This window comes from Eumetopias jubatus, unplaced genomic scaffold (assembly GCF_037043125.1).
Source record: "Eumetopias jubatus isolate StellerSeaLion01/CBP00866 unplaced genomic scaffold, mEumJub1_p1.0 scaffold_2, whole genome shotgun sequence".
Classification (NCBI taxonomy): Eukaryota; Metazoa; Chordata; class Mammalia; order Carnivora; family Otariidae; genus Eumetopias; species Eumetopias jubatus.
In genome coordinates this window covers 170,187,789-170,206,981 of record NW_028274808.1, presented here as the reverse complement: position 1 = coordinate 170,206,981, position 19,193 = coordinate 170,187,789, and the positions used below count along the sequence as shown (strand labels likewise).

Below are 19,193 nucleotides of genomic sequence, written 5' to 3'. Positions count from 1 at the left end.
ATTTTCTCATGGCCACACATATCGCAAAGGGAGGCAGGGAACTTAGTCCCTGCCACGGCATCTCCCCTAACCTAGGTAAAACGCGACTCTAGGTTCTCTCACCACCTGCCTCAGTCAGGAGCTGCTCCGTTCAAGCCGCTGGTCAGGGTGGAAGCCCGGTCATTATCTGTGACTCATCTCACCCTCACCCCTGTCACCCAGTCCATGGGCAAGTCCTCTCAGTCTGCCTGCAGTGTATCAAGTTCCTTCATAAACCCTCCAGGAGCTTATCGCACGTGCAAAAACAAAGAGCGTCAGCCGCCGCCTCTTCTCACTGGGGGGCAGCCCCACTAGCCTCTTTGCTGGTCCTTGAACTCCAGACTGCTTTCCAGAGCACCTACACGCTCTTACATTCCCACCAGCAGCATACGAAGGCTTGGGTTTCCCCACATCCTCATCAACATGTCTTTTTGTTTATAATCATTCTAGTAGGTGTGAAGTGGTATCTCATTTGTGGTTTTGATTTCCCATTTTCCTAATGGCAAAGGATATGGAGCATCTTTTCACATGCTTATTGGTCATTGTGTACCTTCTTTGGAGAACTGTCTATCCAAGTCCTTTACCCGTTTTTTAACTGGGTAATTTGTCTTTTTATAGCTGAGTTATAAGAATTTTTTTTTTTTGAGTTATAAGAATTCTTAACAGACCCTAGAAACCCGTGTTTTATCAGATACATGACTTGCAACTATCTTCTCCCATCCTGTGGAAGAATTTTTTACTTTCTTGATAGTATCCTTTGATGTAAACATTTTTATTTTAATGAAGTCCAGTTTATCTTTTTTTCCCTGTTTTTCCCCCCCTTTGGTTACTTGTGCTTTTGGAGTCATATCTTAAGAGTTTTATAGTTGTTGTTCTTACATTTACATCTTTGATCCATTTAATTTTTGTGTATGGTGTGAGTTTAGGGATCCAACTTCCCTCTTTTGCCATGTACATGTCCCAGTACCTTTTGCTGAAGACTGTTCTTTCCCCATTGTTACTGGGTTGTCTTTTTGTTAACTGAGTTGTAAAACTTCTTTTATTTGTATTTTCTAGATATAGGTCTGTCAGATATATTTTGCAAATATTTTCTCTTTCTGTGGCTTCCCAATTCTTCTCCTTAATGGTATCTTTTGATGAGATTTTGATGGAATTTATAATTTATACATTTTTAAGTTTTATGTTTATTGTATCCTGTCTAAAAAAATATTTGCCTACTAACAAGTCCCAAGCATATTCTAATATGTTTTCTTCTAGAAGCTCTAGGTCTGCGATCCATTTTGAAATTATTTTTGTTTACATTGTGAGGACTGAGATTCTCCCCTGCCCCAACTGGATATCCAGTTTTCCAATATCATTTGTTGAAAAATACTTTCTTTCCTCATTGAATTGCTTGGGTGCTTTTGTTGAAAATCAGTGAGGTTTTATATATCGATCTATTTCTGGACCCTCTCTTCTTTTCCATTGATGTATTTGTCCCCTATTTCAGTACTACACTGTCTTGGTTACTGTGGCTTTCTAGTATATCTTAAAGTCAGGTACTGTGGATCCTCCAGTGTTCTCATTTTTTTCCAAGATTGTTTTGACTACGCTTAATCCTTTCCATCTCCCTATAAAATTTCAGAATCAGCTTGTCAAATTCTATTTTTAAAACTTGCTCAAATTATGATTGGGATTTATTTTGTTTTCCTGTTGCTGTATAACATATTATCATAAATTTAGCATCTTAAAATAATATACATTAACTATGTCAATTTTTTTTATTGGTAGTTGACATTAGTTGTTTTAGGTGTATAACATAATGGTTATATATACAGGTATGATTACCACAGTGAGTTAACATCCATACCACACAGAGGTGTGGTTAATAACTTAAATCTCTTAGTAACTTCCAAATATACAATATGGTTAACTATAGTTAACATGCGGTACATTATATCCCCAAGACTTTTGACCACCTTCATCCATTCCACCCACTCCCCACCCCATGCCTCTGGCAACAACAAACTGTTCTCTGTATCCATGAATTCCAATTCCATTTTTTTTTTCATACACAGAAGTGAGACTATACAGTATTTTGTCTTTCTCTAATTTCACTTACCATAGTGCCCTCCCCCTCAGGGTCCATCCATGTTGTTGCAAATGACAGTATTTCCTTTTTATGGCTGAATAATATTCCTGTGTTTATGTGCATGCGTGCATACATGTGCCATTTTCTTTATCCAGTGTAGATGGACACTTAGGGTTGTTTCCTTATCTTGGCTATTGTAAATAATGCCAAAATGAACATAGGGGTGCAGATATCTTTTCAAGATAGTAATTTTGTTTTTCAAATACCCAACAGTGGAACAGCTGGACCACATGGTAATTCTATTTTTAATTTTTTGAGGAACCTCTGTACTGTTTTTCACTGTTGCTGCACCAGTTTGCATCCCCAGCAGTGCACAAGGCACCTCCACATCCTTCTCAACACTTGTGATTTCTTGTCATTTTGCTAATAGCCATTTGAACAGGTGTGAGGTGATACATCATTTCCTGATAACCAGTGATGTATAGCAGCACCTTTTCATGTACATTTCCCTGATGACCAGTGATGTTTAGCAGCACCCTTTCATGTACCTGTTGACCATCTGTGTATCTTGTTTGGAAAAATTTCTATTCAGATCCTATACCCATTTTTAATTGGATTTTTTCTACTGAACTGTATGAGTTCTTTATATTAACCCTTTATCAGATCTATGGTTTGCAAATATTTTCTCCCTATCCATATGTTGCCCTTTCATTTTGTTGATGGTTTCTTTTGCTACACAGAAGTTTTTTATAGTTAGGATAGTCTCAGTTGTTTATATCTGCCTTGCCGCCTTTGCTTTTGGTGTCAAATCCAAAAAACCCTTACCAAGACTGATGTCAAAGGAGCTTATTACCCCCTATATTTTCTTCTAGGGTTTTATGCTTTCAGGTCTTCTGTTCAAATTTTTAATCCATTTTGAGTTGATTTTTGTGTATGGTGTGAGCTAGTGGTCCAGTTTTCCCAACACCACTTATTAAAAAGACTCTCCTTTCCCCGTTATATATTCCTGGCTCCTCTGTCACAAATTAATTGACCATATATACATAGGTTTATTTCTGAGCTCTCTATTCTGTTCCATTGATCTTCACATCTACTGTCTCCTATGTGCCTGTTTTTATGCCGATACCACACTGTTTTGTTACTACAGCGGTGTAATAGAGGCTCAGGAAATGTGTTCTTCCTTCTCAAGGTTGCTTTAGCTAATCAGGATCTTTTGTGGTTCCATACAAACATTAGGATTGTTTATTTATTTTTGTGAAAAAATATCATTGGAAACTGACAGAAACTGCACCGAATCTGTAGATTGTGTTGGGTAGTACGGACACTTTAACAGTTTTGATTCTTCCAATCTGTGAGCACAGAATATCTGTCTTTAATTTCTTACACCAATGTCTTATAGTTTTCAGCGTACAGGTCCTTCACCTCCTTGGTTAAATTTACACATATTTCATTCTTTTTTATGCACTTTTAAGTGGGATTGTTTTCTTAATCTCTGATAGTTCATTATTAGTGTATAGAAATGCAACAGATTTTTATATATTGATTTTGTATCCTGAAACTTCACTGAATTCATTTATTAGGCTTTAACAGTTTTTTAGTGGTCTTTAGGGTTTTCTGTATATACCATGTCATCTGCAAATAGTGACACTTTAACTTCTTCCTTTCCAATTTGTATGCCTTTTCTTTTTTTTCTTGCCTAACTGCTCTGGCTAGGATTTCAAGTACTATGTGTTTAATTAAAAGTGGCAAGAATAGCGATCCTTATCTTCTTTCTAATCTTAGAGGAAATGCTTTTAAGCTTTTAACCATTGAGAAGGATGACAGCTATGGGCTTCTCCTATATGGCCTTTATTATGTTGAGGTATGTTCCCTCTATACCCTCTTTGGTGAAGTCTTTTATCATCAGTGGATGTTGAATACTGTTAAAATGCTTTTTCTGTTATCTACTGACTGATCATATGATTTTTATTCATTTTCTTAATGTGGTATATCACACTGATTGGTTTGTAGATGCTGAACTATCCTTGCATCCCTGGAATAAATCCCAGTTGATCATGGTGTATAATCCTTTTAACATATTTTTGAATCCAGTTTGCTAATAGATTGCTTAGGATTTCTGCATCTATGTTCATCAGGAATATTGGCCTATTACTTTCTTTACTGTGGTATCCTTGTCTGGTTTTGGTAGTCAACTAATGCTGGCACATAAAATGAGTTTGGAAGTGTTCCCTCCTCTTCTATTTTTTGGAAGAGTTTGAGAAGGATTGGTATGAATGCTTTAAATGTTGGTAAAATTCACCAGTGAAGCCATCTGGTCTTAGACTTTTGTTTGCTGGGAGGTTTTTTGCTTACAGATTCAACCTCCTTTCTAGTAATTGGTCTGTTCAGATTTTCTGTTTCTTCATGATTCAGTCTTGTAAAGTTATACGTTTCTAGGAATATTCATTTCTTTTCTAAGTTGTTTCATTTGTCAGTGTGTAGTAGTTCATAGTAGTCTTTTATGATCTTTTGTATTTGTGTTATCCGTTTAATATCTCCTCTTTCATTTCTGTTTGAGTCCTTTTCTCTTGGTGAGTCTAGCTAAAGGTTTATCTATTTTCTTTAACCAGCTCTTAGTTTTATTCTTTTTTATTGTCTTTTTAGTCTCTTTCCTTTATTTCTGCTCTTTGTTATTTTCTTCCTTCTATTAACTTTAGTCTTAGCTTGTTCTTCTCTTTCTAGTTCCCTGAGGTATAAAGTTAGTTATGTTCAACTTGAGATCCTTCTTGTTTCTTGATGTAGGCATTAATTGCTATGAGCTTCCCTCCTAAAACTGCTTTTGCTGCATCCCTTAAGTTTTGGTATATTGTCTTTCCATTTTCATTTGTCTCAAGATATTTTTTCTTTTGATTTCTTCTCTGACCCACTGGTTGTTCCATACCATGTTGTTGAATCTCCACATATTTTTGAATTTTCATTTTCTTCTTATAAATGACTTCTAGTTCCATACCATTGTGGTTAGAAAAGATGTTCAGTCTTCTTAAATTTATTGCCTTGTTTTCAATAGCCTAACCCATGATCTGTCCTAGAGAATGTTTCATGTGTGCTTAGGTCTGTGTATTCTGCTTTTGGATGAAATGCACTGTAAATGTCTGTTAAGTGTGGTGTTTCCTTACACTGATTTCCTGTCTGGATGATTTATCCACTGTCTGTCCCCTACTCTTATTATATTGCTATTTCTCCCTTTAGACCTTAATTTTTGCTTTGTATCTTTAGATGCTTCTATGTTGAGTGCATACTTACAAATGTTATATCCATTTTTGTGTTGACATTTTTATCATTGTATAATGACCTTCTTTTGTCTGTTACAGACTTTGATATAAGTAAAGTTATTCCAGCTTTCTTTTGATTTCCATTAGCCTGGAATATCCTTTCCATTCCCTTCACTTTCAGTCTGTGTCCTTAAAACCGAGTCTCTTGTCACCATCAGGATAGATGGATATTGTTTTTTTAATCCATTCAGCCACTCTTGATCAAAGGATTTAGCCAATTTGCATTTAAAGTAATTATAGACAGATATGGACTTACAAAATAGCCAGAAAACAATAAAAATGGCAGTAAGTCCATTGTTCCTTTCTTTTCTTGCTCTATGATTTAATGCCTTTCTACAGGGGTATGCTTAGATCCCTTTTATCTTTCGTGCATCTACTGTAGATTTTTGTTTTGTGGGACCATGAGGATTACATTCAACCTATTTTAAGTTGGTAAGTTCTGAGGCTCTACATTTTTACTCCCCGTTCTGTTTTTGATATCATAGTTTGTATCTCTGCATCTTGGGTGTCCATTATTGTCATGGTTATTTTTATTACTTTTTTAAGTGATCAACCCACCACCATTACAACAAGATTATTCTGAACTTATATATTAACCGTTAAGCATTCAGATTTATACTTTCATATGTTTTCCTCTTATTAACCAGCACTTCCAGCTTAAAAGAAGCACCTTTAAGATTTCCTGTAAGGCTGGTCTAGCGGTGATGAACTCCTTTAGCTCTTCCTTGTCTGGAAAACTGTCTTTCAATTCCGAAGTACAATACTGCCAGGTAGAATATTCTTGGTTAGCATTTCTTTTCTTTCACAGCAGTTTATGAGTATGTCATGCCACTGTCATCTAGTCTGCAAAGGTTTCTACTGAAAAAGTTGCTGATGGTATTACAGGGGTTCCCTTGTATGTAACAAGTTGCTTCTCTCCTTTAGCTTTTGGCAATTTAATTATAATGTGTCTTGGTGTGGGTCTCTTTGGGTTCATCCTGCTTGGAACTCTGGCTTCCTGGATCTGGATGTCTGTTTCCTTACCCAAGTTAGGGAAATTTTCAGACTCTCTCCTCTCTTTTAGGACCCTTATAATGTGAATATTGGTTGATGTTACCCCATAAATCCCTTAAACTGTAATCACTTTTTTTTCATGCTTTCCTTTTTGCTGTGCGGATTAGATGAGTTCCATTGACCTGTCTTCAGTTTCACTGATCCTTTCTGTTCATTTATTCTGCTTTTGAACCTTTTTATTGTATTTTCCAGTTCAGTAGTTGTATTCTTCAAGTCTGTGATTTGTTTAGTACTTTCTTCACTTTGTTCATGAATTGTTATGACCATTACTGTCTTTATCATGTAAATCACTTACTTCCATTTCATTACGGGTTTTTTCTGAGGTTTTACCTGTGTTTTTGTTTGGAACATACTCCTCTGTTCCCTCATTTTCATTGACTCTGTGTTGGTTTCTATGCATTAGCTAAGACAGCCACCTCTCCCAGTCCTGAAGGAGTGGCCTCATGTAGGAAATGAGCCTAACCATTCAACACTGCCCTGGTTCTTCTTTCTCAGTTGCTCCCAAGACCTGTCAGTATCCCGAAGGGGGGAATCTCAGTTAGCACCTAGATGCAGGCTGATTGGAAGCCGAACCTTCAGGCCACAGTTATTAAGTAAATAAGCCTCTTTCATAAAGACCAGGCATTTCTGTCTGCTGCCTCTGCTTGAAGCCCTGGAAGACTAGCTGGTTAAGAATGGTTTCTGTTTGTGGCAGTCCAGTTGGGACTTGCAAACGTAAAACCCTGCTGGCCACCAGAGTTAGGTGATTAAGGGGTGTCCTCTGGGTGGCAGCAGAAACTGGAGTGCCAGACTTGTGCACAAGTTCCTTTTTGACAGAGATTGGCCACCGGGCACAAGGCAGAGAAGGAACACAAAGATGGTGCCTGCTAGCCTCTACAGTCTCAGCAGAGTGTTGCCGCTGGCCCCTAAGTGTGTTAAATTAGAAGACTCCCCCTCAAGCCAAAGCTGTTAATGGGCCTTTTTCATAGACAGACTGGGTGCATTTCAGTCTGCTGCCTCTGAGCTGGGCCCTGGGAGATTAGCCACTGTGGGTCCATGTGATCTCATTTTGAACTGTTTTTTTAGTTTGCCATATCCTTTTAGTTCTCATGGATACAAGGCCCGTTGCCTTTTAAAGCTAGAGGTTTTGGAGGCCCATCTCTCAGGTGGAAGTCTTAAAAGTCAGGGCATCAGATGGGGGGTCCAAACCCTTCACTCCTCAGGGAGAAGCTAGGAGTTGTTGAATTCCCTCCTGGTTGTGTGTCTTCATGGGGTGGGGGACGAGTGTATGGCAATATTTTCTCATACTCTCCTACCCGTTTTTGATGTGGGTTTTTTCTTGGTCACCTGATGCGCAGGAGTTGCCCAGCTAGTTTCTGGATCTCTTTCAGAGGGACTTGTTCCATATGTAGCTGTAGATGCACTGTGTCCATGGGAAGAGGTAGTTCAGGATCTTCCTACATTGCCATTTTGAACCAGAACCTATCTATCTCACAATTTCTGTGAATCAGCAATATAGGCATGGCTTAGCAGAGTCTTCTGTTCAGGATCTCACAAGGCTGCGATTGGCTGGAGCTGCAATCTAATGAGACTCTTGTCCAGCCTGTTGGTGAATTCCATTCTTACCGCGAGAGTACTGAGGCCCTGAGATCCTAGAAGCAGCCCTCAGTTTTCTAACACATGGCATTCCCTACAACGTGGAACTGTGCTGCTTCTCGTCTACCATAAAAGTCTCTTCTAAGCCTGTGAAGTTCAAGGGTTTACATGGAGTTTATATGCAGATTTGGGGGGCAATGCCCTTTTCAGAATATTATCCCTATCATTTCAGTAGTTCTGGCAAGCCCGAACTCTATTCTCTCTCTGTGCTAGTAAGACTAGGACTTCACTGTCCTCATGGACTTACCCTCGGGTGCAAACACATATGAAGATGAATCTTACCCAGTGGACTTCTCTTCTTTCAAGAGTTTACCCCTTTCCAATTTCTACCAGCTTTTGGTTGCTCTTCCAATGCCTTTGAATAGTTATATTTTGTCCTGAGTTTGTAACTATTATCTGCAGGAGGATACTCTGCAATTCCACCAAAGGAGGATCTTATGTTTTTAACACAGACTCTCCACACTATCCCTGCATTAAAGTAGAGGCTTAGTCCCATGGTTCCTATATACTTGTGGATATGCTCTGGGAAGTTATGATTATGCTAGAATTGTGACTAAAAAGTCACTATAAATGTCTTATTGTACAATGAATATTAGTTGAGGCTACTGTTCACTGACTCGTTTTAGATAAGGAACCATTAATGACCATTTAGTTTCAGGAAAATCTTCACAGATTGCTGAGCACTTACCTTGCACTTTCCCATTCTTCCCAGTAAAGTGGCTATTACCATCACCCTCACTTTATAACAGTTTAACAGTTCGCATGTACACTTTCAGATTTAAACTCAATGCTGATTATACACCAGAGGTTTCTAACTTGAATAGTCATCCTGCTCCACGTTCCAGAAATGAGCAAAAACTTCTTTAGTATAGCTTGGCTTTATTAGTGCATGCCAGTTACTTGAAACACTTCTAAAGACGTGGGGTTTTTTTTCTTTTTTTTTTTTTGTCTTTTCTAGATATGTTCCTGAAAAGATTCCACAGGAAGCCAAGTTTCTACCCCTAGTGGCTTCTGGATACAGAAAAAAGAAAGACTCTCCAGGTCACAGACATTGTACAGTTGCCATTGTAGAGTGGCAAAACAGTGACATATAGCCTTGCTGTTCGCTATACCTCGTAGAGTTCCTCTTCAAAGTCTTACATATTCTATGCTCTGCACTGTTAATAGTAGCCTATGATGTAACTGTAAATATTCAACTTTTTGATAACTTTTATATTTTGAAATATCTCCTTTAAAATAAAATTGTTGATTAGATATTTGTAATGTTTTACAAATTGGATTTGGAGACAGAAAAAGGGAGATAGCATTGTGAAGTTTGGGCAGCACAGACATTAACACTTAAAAGTTTGAAATGGGAAGTTTAGCAGAATCAGTCTTAGAATAAAAACACCAATTTGAAAGAATGAAACTATAAACCATAAGCTTCTATCTCCTGAGTTGTTAATTCCTTTCACAAAATTAAATCATTTGATTTCCCCTGAAGATGTGCATTTTCCAGAATCTTCCCCATATCACACACACGCCCATTTTTCCTACATCAGTATATGCTTCCTTGCCAGACAAAGCCAATGTCACCAAAGTCTGAGCAGCTGGCAGAAATGAGTCAGCCTAACTCTGAATGTTAACAGTATAGCCACCAGCATCCTGAGTATTACAAAGGTACCTGCAAGCCTATGGTAGTACCCGAGTGACAATAATGTTTTATCACATCCAAGTATCCACATACATGATGCCTCCAACTTTATGATCTGATCTTCCTCCCACAAAGCCTGGCTAGAGAACAAGCCAGAGGCCTTGGCTTTATCAAGTGATACAAGTCATTATCACTAAACCCACCTATCATCCTCTTGTTTTCCCATTATCACTGGAGGGATGTTGTAAAGTTATAGGACTAAGAGCCATAGGCACCCATAGCATTGGGATCTGTGAGAGTAAAGCACATATTTGGGGAGTTATGGGCTTTAAACATTCACTAATAAACATTCACTAATAAGCATAATTACACCAGAACTTATGTAGGAAGATACTCCTCCCAGTACATACAATACTGCTTGTTAATAACTTCAAGAGGCCAAATAATGTTGCTGCAATAATGGACCACAAAAACTTAACAGGATGAAGGATAAAGCACAGTAGTTTGTTACAGCTTCCAAAATGGCCAAGACACAATGGATCTCAAAAGAAGTATGCAGTTTTATTCTGCAAAAACATGTGGCATCACGTAGCTCCAACAGATCCATGTTGTCCTATTTTAAAGAGCATATTTATAACCTCTAATGCTAAAAGTTATTTATCTTATACACTGATAATGCCAATCACAGAGCATTTAGAATTATTAACAAAATCATAATTTACAAGTAAACTCATATTCATTGTTCTGGCTGCAAGGAGATTACACTCCCTTTCCTGGGGAATAAAAAACAAGTAGGCAGACATGACTTTCGTATCAAAAAGCAATAGAAACAGAAGACTTATGCGAAAGAAAACCATGCTCACCCCACTGGTGAGGTGAGGCAGTCGTCAATCAAGGAGATCTTCACTGAAGCAGAAGTTTCGAGCTGGGCTTTAACAAAGAGAGGGGCAAGGCTGAAGGCAACATTTTATTCCCATAATGAACTTAGTCTACATGAAAGACATTTTTCACACTGGTAAATACACTTTAAATGTCTCAAGAACTTCATGTCTCACCTCCCAAACAATACTGTCAATTACTTAAAGGGAAGAAATAGTATCCTAATTTTACATTCCTTTTAGCACATACCTCGGAACATTTACTGACAAAATTTCAAAACAGCTAGACAGCTAAATTCCAGGGTACTTCCACAGCCTCAGAGCCACTCAGCAGGTACAGTTACAGGGACAATCTAAAATTCCAGTACGGTTCGTGGAATCAGACACAGGGCAGAACCAGAGCTCCCAGAGGCAAAGTAAACAAAAGCCAGCATTCATTTTGTCCCAAGTCAGAGTGAGACTAAGAATCTGACCTGACCTAGACCCTACTGGTTTGAACGTGATGACTTGAGACTCTGGAAGGCTAAAAATGTGGCAATCCTTTTACAGCCCCCCATCCCCTCCAGTGATGCCACAGAGGCCTCTCCATGACATGCTGTTCACAACAGAGATATGGCTGGCACTCATAGAGGTAATCAAGTTGGGAATGAGAGTCTGACTAACGGCCAAAGTTCTGCTTCACACAGCTGGTTAGTGAGGAATAGTTAGCTTTTTACCCAATCATTTGCAAACTAATAAGGAATGTAATATACCAACATACTATTTTACTGTACAAGATGACATTCTTAAGAATTTGCACATGTCATGTGGAACATGTTTATTCCTGATTTATATTTTGTAAGATATTTGACAATATACAAAGAATACCAGTTCTAGGTGGTGATTGTTTTGTATTATGATTTATTTACAAAATTTCACCACATAATAGTAACTACCTTTTTAAAAAAAACCGGCATTGGTCCTATAAAGGCCATTAGGATAAATTCTTAAGCCTACAAAAGTTGCCTTAATACCAACGTTCCCAGGCATATTATTGTTAACTAAAATCTGACTCCAAAGCGCACATGTAGTTTCTGATTATACACAGTCAATATGAAGCACAATCTAATTAGATTGACAGGGGACAGTGGAGGACCCAAGCAGTCCTATCAACCTCTATAAGAGGTGTATGTTAGCCTACTGGTTACATCCCTCTAGCTGTACCACCATTTATTTATAATGGGACCACGGAGTTGCCCCATTACGCTAAAATATGATTCCTTTGGAAAAAACAAGGCATTATCTAGACAAGCTAGACCGGTCAATGGGGTGAGTAAAAAGTGGCTGTCAGTAGTGAAAAACAGTTTCATTTCACTTCTTTGAACTTTTTCCTTTTCCTTTTCTGGACTCTTTATCTTTTTCTGATTTTGAAGGCTTTGAAGATTTTGTCTTTTTCTGTTGGGAGAGAAGAATGCACAAGATAGTTAATAGCTGTATTTATGAGGCAATGAAATAAGTCAATTTCTACAATAAAGCAAATCTTTACCTGCAACGTAATAGAAAGGTTGCAAACATCTTCACCTACCACTACACCAGATGAGCCTTCTTTCAAGGAACAACTCGGCTAGTTGGAGTCTTTAACTACAGAAAAGCTATTTAGAATCTAGAACTTCGGAGGGGGAGACGAACCATGAGAGACTATGGACTCTGAGAAACAAACAGGGGGTTCTAGAGGGGAGGGGGTGGGGGGATGGGTTAGCCTAGTGATGGGCATTAAAGAGGGCACGTATTGAATGGAGCACTGGGTGTTATACACCAACAATGAATCATGGAACACTACATCAAAAACTAATGATGTAATGTATGGTGATTAACAATAAAAAAAATTTTAAAGAAAAAAAATTAAAAAAAAAAAAAAGCATCTAGAACTAAGATACGTTCCCCAGGCATACAGTTTCTTGGATTTAGGAGATAGATATATTTAGGAAAGACAAAATGAGCAGGAGATAATTTACTAATAAGCTAATGTTTCAATGAAGAATCTCCTTTTCTTTCAGTTTCCGATTAGAGATCTAAACACGTTCGGTTTGAGAAGGGGACAGAGGGAGACAACCTTATGTCTACACAAGACCAGAGAGCTGTACCAGAGGAGGCTGCTCTTCCTACCCTTGCATATACAGAACAGAGATGAGGGACAAGAATGACACACAGTAAGGAGAGAAGAGAACACAGACAAGACTCCTCTGCCTCAGCCAAAGGTACACAGGCTGATACCATAAACGGTTTTAATCTTTCCCAGCACAACACAAGACTGTTTCATTCTGAGAAATTTCTATAGGCAGGTCAATGGCTATAGCAAAACACAAATTACAGAAGAGAGAAAGAGTTTCACTGAAAATGTTTTTCTTAATTAAACTGTAAAAAGATGTGTCTATGGTAAAGCACACACCAATGACCAAATAAAACCGGTACTTTTTCTAACAGCATATGACCATCATATGATGGCCTATTTTCTTGCCTTCTTCCACTATTATAAGCAGCTATTTATAAGAATAAAATCTACACCTTCTCTACCCTCAACGTGATGAACGTAAAAACTTAAAACAGGCCCTGAATAATTTCAGAAGGCGAGTTGTACACAAGAAGAGATAAACTACTGAGGGCATATCATGGCATTTCCTGTCTGTAGCTTAAAATACTACCTTGATCATTGCATCAGTTTCCACAGAGTCTTGGTCTTTCTCATCAGATTGAGAGTCATCTTCATTTAACTCTTCACTGTATTCAGAATCCAGTGCTGGGCCTGTGCTGTGTCTGGGTATCTTTACTGCCTGAAGCGAATATGGAGTAAGGTGGGCTTCCTTATTGTAAGTTCTTGTGAAGGCTGCTTTCACCTACAGGAAAGGAATAGAAGAGGCTGTTAAAAATATAAGTGCCAAACAATCCTTTTAAACCAAAGGTTTTGTGAGATCCTGCAAGATCCTCGAAATATTCTGCAAAATATTTACGCATGTACATGTAAGTGTACTTATATACCTTTTTCTACGGAGAAGTTCTATGTTTTTCACGACATTCTTAATAGAGACAATGACTCAAAAATAAGAACTAGTATTTGGGAACATTAGGCAGGCAAAAAAAGAACTTAAGCTCATCACTTTTGCCCATTTAGTGCATCCCACAGTTCTACAAAGTGAGAAGCACAGTGAATCAATAAATCAAAAAAGACTTACAATAAGGTACAAGTTAAAGTTGGCCTTTAACTACCACAAAATACATAAAGTACCTTTATCATAATAATGGTTAATTCAAAATACTAAGTAACTTGAAAGCCTTAACTTGAAGCTTGTAAACATAATTGTAGAATTAGTCCTTGAATTCTCACAATGGAGGTCTCTCATGAGAGAATTCACCCATAACCATAAAGTCAGATCAAAATTCGAGACAAGGCAAGCCATAGAGAATATATCTTCTAAAACAGCACCAAAGTGGGGCGCCTGGGTGGCTCAGTTGTTAAGCGTCTGCCTTCGGCTCAGGTAATGATCCCACAGTCCTAGGATCGAGCCCTGCATCAAGGCTCCCTGCTCAGCGGGAACCCTGCTTCTCCCTCTCCCACTCCCCCTACCTGTGTTCCCTCTCACTGTGTCTCTCTCTGTCAAATAAATAAATAAAATAAAACAGCACCAAAGAAACAAGGAGAGTATGAGGTACTGGAGATTACAGATCCATGGTATGTCACTTTAGTTTTTTCATGCTCATTATATAAAGAAAGTAGAGGATACATTATTACATAATAAACTGTCCAACTATAATAAATACTAAATTCACAGATTAGGCAGACTGAGAAAAAGTATAAAAATCCTCAGCCAATAAACACATCTTTCTTCTCGTAATGTATTACCACCACCTGACTTACTTCCCCAGGCTCATCCACCCGCCTTTACATGGAATACAATTATATACTGGCTTCTCAGATTTCATGTCTTGCTTTTCCACTCAACATAAAGCAATGATAAAACTACAAATCGTTAAGTTCAAATCCAGAAGTCCATTCTTAATACTGCACTCAAATAGTATCTTTGGAAAGCACAGGCCATAAGAAGCAAAAAGCATTTAAGGGGAAAAAATTAAACCTTTTTAAAGCACCTACAACATCTCTGAAATACTCCTACTACAAACCTGTAATCACAAAGTGACGGAGAACCAGTGAGTTACACAATTTACCTTGGGGTCCAGCTTGGAGAAGGGACTAGATTTGCCTCCCCAGCTGCTAATTTCCATGATATTCTCAAAGTCTTCTTTCATCAAGTAGTAGGTGTCCATAAGAGCAATAACGTCCTGTACTCCTTCTACCCCCTGTGAGGTCAAGGGCTGTACAAGTGCATCCCTTATATGGGACAGATAATCCATGTTTACAGTCCTTTTGCTGGAATAAGTTCTTAAACCAAAACAAAAGAGACATAACTGTAGTCAGTGGCAAACCACCACCAACTCAAGTCACAGTGTGAAGTTCAATTCACTTTTAATAATGCCCAATGTAATGTCTACTATTTAACAGCTGGTAGAGAAAGCCTAGCACTACACCATCAGGATGATGGACACATACCAGTGTGCTCAAAGGGAATGAATTTTCTACTTCTCTGGATCAGTGAATGAAAAACACAAATGTAGGTTCTACTTCCAACCTACTCTCAAGGCCTGGGTAACAACAGAATTTCTATGTGCTCATACTTAATACAGCCAAAAGATTACTCATTCCCAGTTCCAAATGTTAAAAGCATCAGTAAAAGGCAGTGAGATTTTCTACCTCAAGTTCCACTGCTACTTACTACATGAGGGTCTGCAATACCTTTTGATCTGATTATAACATACAAAATTATATATGAGTATTGCCCTCATATTTCCTAATAGGGTTACTCTGAAATCTTTAGTTCTAAAGCAGGGCTTTCCCCAAACTAAGAAAACTGCAGAAAATGTCCCTGCACAATCACAAGGTGATCCACACGTGTGAGGGGAAGGCTTCAGGAAAAAGTCTGCTGAGAACTACAACGTTATCATGAAATGACTTTCTCTCACGCTCTTAAATACTGTCACTCAAAGACAGAAAATAGATGAACAAAACAAAATGCCACCAATCTAAATCTTTCCAATCCAGCTGCCTCCATCATCAAATGAGGCAATTATATGTGTGCATAATCCAAACGAGAAACCTCAAAAGCTGTTAGGCTTCAGAACCCATAAAAATGTTAAAATTATTAATGGGTCCTGCTCTTGCCTTCAGGTAACTGAGTCTTGAATAGTTCTCTTGATTAGAAATCTAGAACCCTGCCCCCAACTGTTTTACTACCTAGGCAAAGAATCCAAAAAAACCCTTATTTTAAATTCACCCATTTCCTCTAGATTCAGTCTTCCATAATCAAGCACAACTAGTACTTAAAAAGCCAAGTATGAGCCCTAAGCCACAGTGCCTAAGAAAACCATGAAACTTTTTCAAAAGTATTCTCTTATATTTTGTTACATTACTGTTACCTTTTACTCCAAATCACAGAGAATTCAACTCTAGAAAAGTCTAAAGGTATCTAGTGTTCCTAAATCAAGGGTTCTTAACCTCAGAAATCTGTAATTCCCCTAGCATTGTTTGTGCATTAGCGCATTTGGGAGTAATAAAGATCAAAGAGCTTTTAGATTCTCAAAGGCATCTATAACCCCGACAAGAACTAATAATAAAATCGCACTTCCATTTTTAAAGATAAAGAGAAACTGTTATCTATGAAAGTTCAATGACTTAATCAGGGTTAAAAAGTTAAATAGGAAGGTCCTGATTTACTTTAAAAATTGTGAAATTCACTGTAGATGTCCTTTGATGATGACAATGTCCTGTGTGTGATTCATTAGGGAACATTTACCAACCAATTTTATATGCTGGATGGGTAGGCCTCAGCTCCTACCACCAGAAATGTTCGGTCTAATGGAAGAAGGGGACAGATACAGAAAAGCACAGCCACAAAACAAAGTGGAAGTCCAGTGCTCACAAGCTACAGGAATATGGTGGGGGAGTCAAAGGCGGATACCCCTAGGGCACAGGGATGCATCACCTTTTTAAAAAACAGAGGGCAGGGGATAGGAAAAGAGCTGAAAGCCAGGCCTCCCGCATGAGCAATGAGAACAGCGGTGGGAAATGCAACCTTTCTAATTTCTAGAGGCCACAGACATCCCTTGGCTCATGGTCTCTTTTCCCATCTTCAAAGCCATCAATGTAACATCTTAAAATCTCTTTCCCTCTGACTTGATACGGCTGCCTCCCCCCCGGCTTTTTTTTTTTTTTTTTTTGGTAAAGACCCTTATAATTACACTGAGCCTGCCCATATAATCCAGGACATTCTTTGCATCTTAAGGTGGCAATAAATTTGTGTTATTTTAAACCATTAAGTTTTGGTAATTTGTTACAGCAACAACAGGAAACAATTACAAGAGTGGCAAAAAAAGACCCATGCCATAGGCTAAGAAGAGGGACCACAGGTAGGAAGTAGAAATCTACAGGAAGAAGAAAGGAGCCATTTCAGTTCAACTTCAGACAAAAAGTTAAGAGTGGACCAATGTTAACATTCCCTCCAGAGATCAGAAAGAGAAATAAGACTGCTCAAGTAGTTTTTCATGGTTAAAAATAAATTCCTAAAGTTCACTTAATATGTGCATGCACATTTTCTAAGTTTCTAAACTTTTAACAAATTGTACCAAATAACAAGAATTTTTGGACTTCATTAAACTTCTCCAGCCACATTGATTTTCAATCATCCGCACATCTGCCTCCTGTTGTTACATGCTAAACTGGGTCCCCTATCCTGAAGGACTAGGTCAGTTTACTACTAGGATAGGTACTGTATCCTAGTATCCTACTAGGACTATTTAAATAGTCCCCCTTTTCCTATTAAATTATTCGGAAGCTGAAACATTATGTACGCCTACTAGTAACAGGCACAGTCAGGATAAAGAGCAGCACTACCTCAGATTTACATAGCTTGAAAATTTGTCTTAAAGTTACGGCACATCTACCAACTGGGCTTATTCTCCAAGGTATCCTTTGAAGTGACAAAACAAGTATTATACTGATTATAGATAATAAAACTCAGGCCCACAAAATATAAGGAACTTATCCAGGATCATTTATCTAGTTAGCAATAAAATCAAAACTGAAACACAAATCTTTTGACTTATGCTATCCTCACTGGACAAAGGTTAAATAAATACACTACACTGATCAAATGCCAGACATGAACTAATACCACTTACCTGAGACTCATGTGCAGTGCTAGGTCCTGTACAATACGATCATGTTTGCCGGTAGATGAGTGCTTCCCCAACCAGCTTGGGAAGGCAGGAAACTGAGTCATGTACCCCCTCATTAACTCTCCAGGAAGAACACTGGCATAAATGGCCTGAAAAAAATCAATTGCAGTCCACAATTTGAATTCAGTACAAAGTTGCTTCCTACATAGCTACTGGCTTCCAAAGAGTCTCGAGCAAATAAAGCAACACTGCCCCAGGTACCTAATTCCAGGGCATCACACCCTTTCCCTCTGTCTCTCCTCTGTCAGTATGGGAAACCACTCCCGGAGAAAACAACGGATCAGTCCGAAACATGTTATGGCCCTCAGATCATCTGGCAGTTCGGCCTCCTCAACCAACTGATCCCAACATCCCAGTAACTGCATGATGCAGAAAAGACTTTAAGAAGAATACAATTGGGGCGCCTGGGTGGCTCAGTCGTTAAGCATCTGCCTTCGGCTCAGGTCATGATCCCAGGGTCCTGGGATCGAGCGCTGCATCGGGCTCCCTGCTCGGCGGGAAGCCTGCTTCTCCCTCTCCCACTCCCCCTGCTTGTGTTCCTGCTCTTGCTATCTCTGTCAAATAAATAAATAAAATCTTAAAAAAAAAAAAGAGGAACATGATTGTCTTTAACATAAACTATTGATAGCATAGGTAGATCAAAGCATGGAAAACTGAAGAGAGTATTAAGTAAACTGGTACTTGAGAAAAGATTTTTAAAAAGGTATCCTTGATATTTTCTAGATCCAGGGCTCATACTTTTTTAAAGTTGAAATTATACATAAATTTTGTATCCTGCTTTATTCTAATAATATTCTCTCATAAGCATTTTTCATATTAGACAATCTTTATAAATAATTTTAAGGAATGCATAATATTCCATCAAGAGTATTTACCATAATTAATCATTCTCTAACTGCCAGACATGGAGATTTTCTCCGATTTCTTACAGTATCAAAACTCATGTAATTATATTGTACATTCAGCTTTTCCTATGTTTAAAGTTATTTCTTTAGGATAAATTCTTAAAGATACAATTATTAGTTTAAAAAATGAACACTTGTAAAACATAAGAGAAAGGATTCTTTATATCCAGAATGAATCTTTGTTTTTTGTTTCCCAGCAATGTATAGGTAGAATTAAGAGAGGAGTAGGCCTTCCAGAAGTCCCTTGCTTATTATTGGGCCAATAATGCCGTATAAATATGCAAAACTCAAGAAGAAATAATATTCTTAATTGTGAAAGTTACCACCTAAATAAAGTACCAGTATAAAGCTGCCTCTTCATCAAGG

General features: G+C 38.2%; 2 protein-coding genes across 5 annotated transcripts in view; one reads left to right on the top strand and one right to left on the bottom strand.

Moving 5' to 3' along the window:
* WDR19 (WD repeat domain 19) overlaps positions 1-18,457 on the top strand; it is a 109,947-nt gene extending 91,490 nt beyond the window's left edge. For 2 of the 4 annotated variants that reach the window (XM_028126571.2, XM_088021204.1), the window contains one exon: positions 9,047-9,344. The gene's annotated coding sequence lies outside the window, so the exon portion shown is untranslated. Of the gene's footprint in view, positions 1-9,046; positions 9,345-12,635; positions 13,062-18,170 lie in introns of those variants that run through there. The other 2 variants (XR_003612767.2, XM_028126579.2) reach the window with 2 other exon arrangements.
* Positions 10,262-19,193, bottom strand: part of RFC1 (replication factor C subunit 1) — a 90,257-nt gene continuing 81,325 nt past the window's right edge. Inside the window, exons 24-27 of the mRNA XM_028126604.2 lie at positions 17,866-18,011; positions 14,800-15,013; positions 13,281-13,472; positions 10,262-12,033 (exon numbers count right to left, since the gene is read on the bottom strand). Of these exons, the coding sequence (XP_027982405.2) occupies positions 11,950-12,033; positions 13,281-13,472; positions 14,800-15,013; positions 17,866-18,011 (636 nt within the window). The 3' untranslated portion in view covers positions 10,262-11,949. The remainder of the gene's footprint in view (positions 12,034-13,280; positions 13,473-14,799; positions 15,014-17,865; positions 18,012-19,193) is intronic.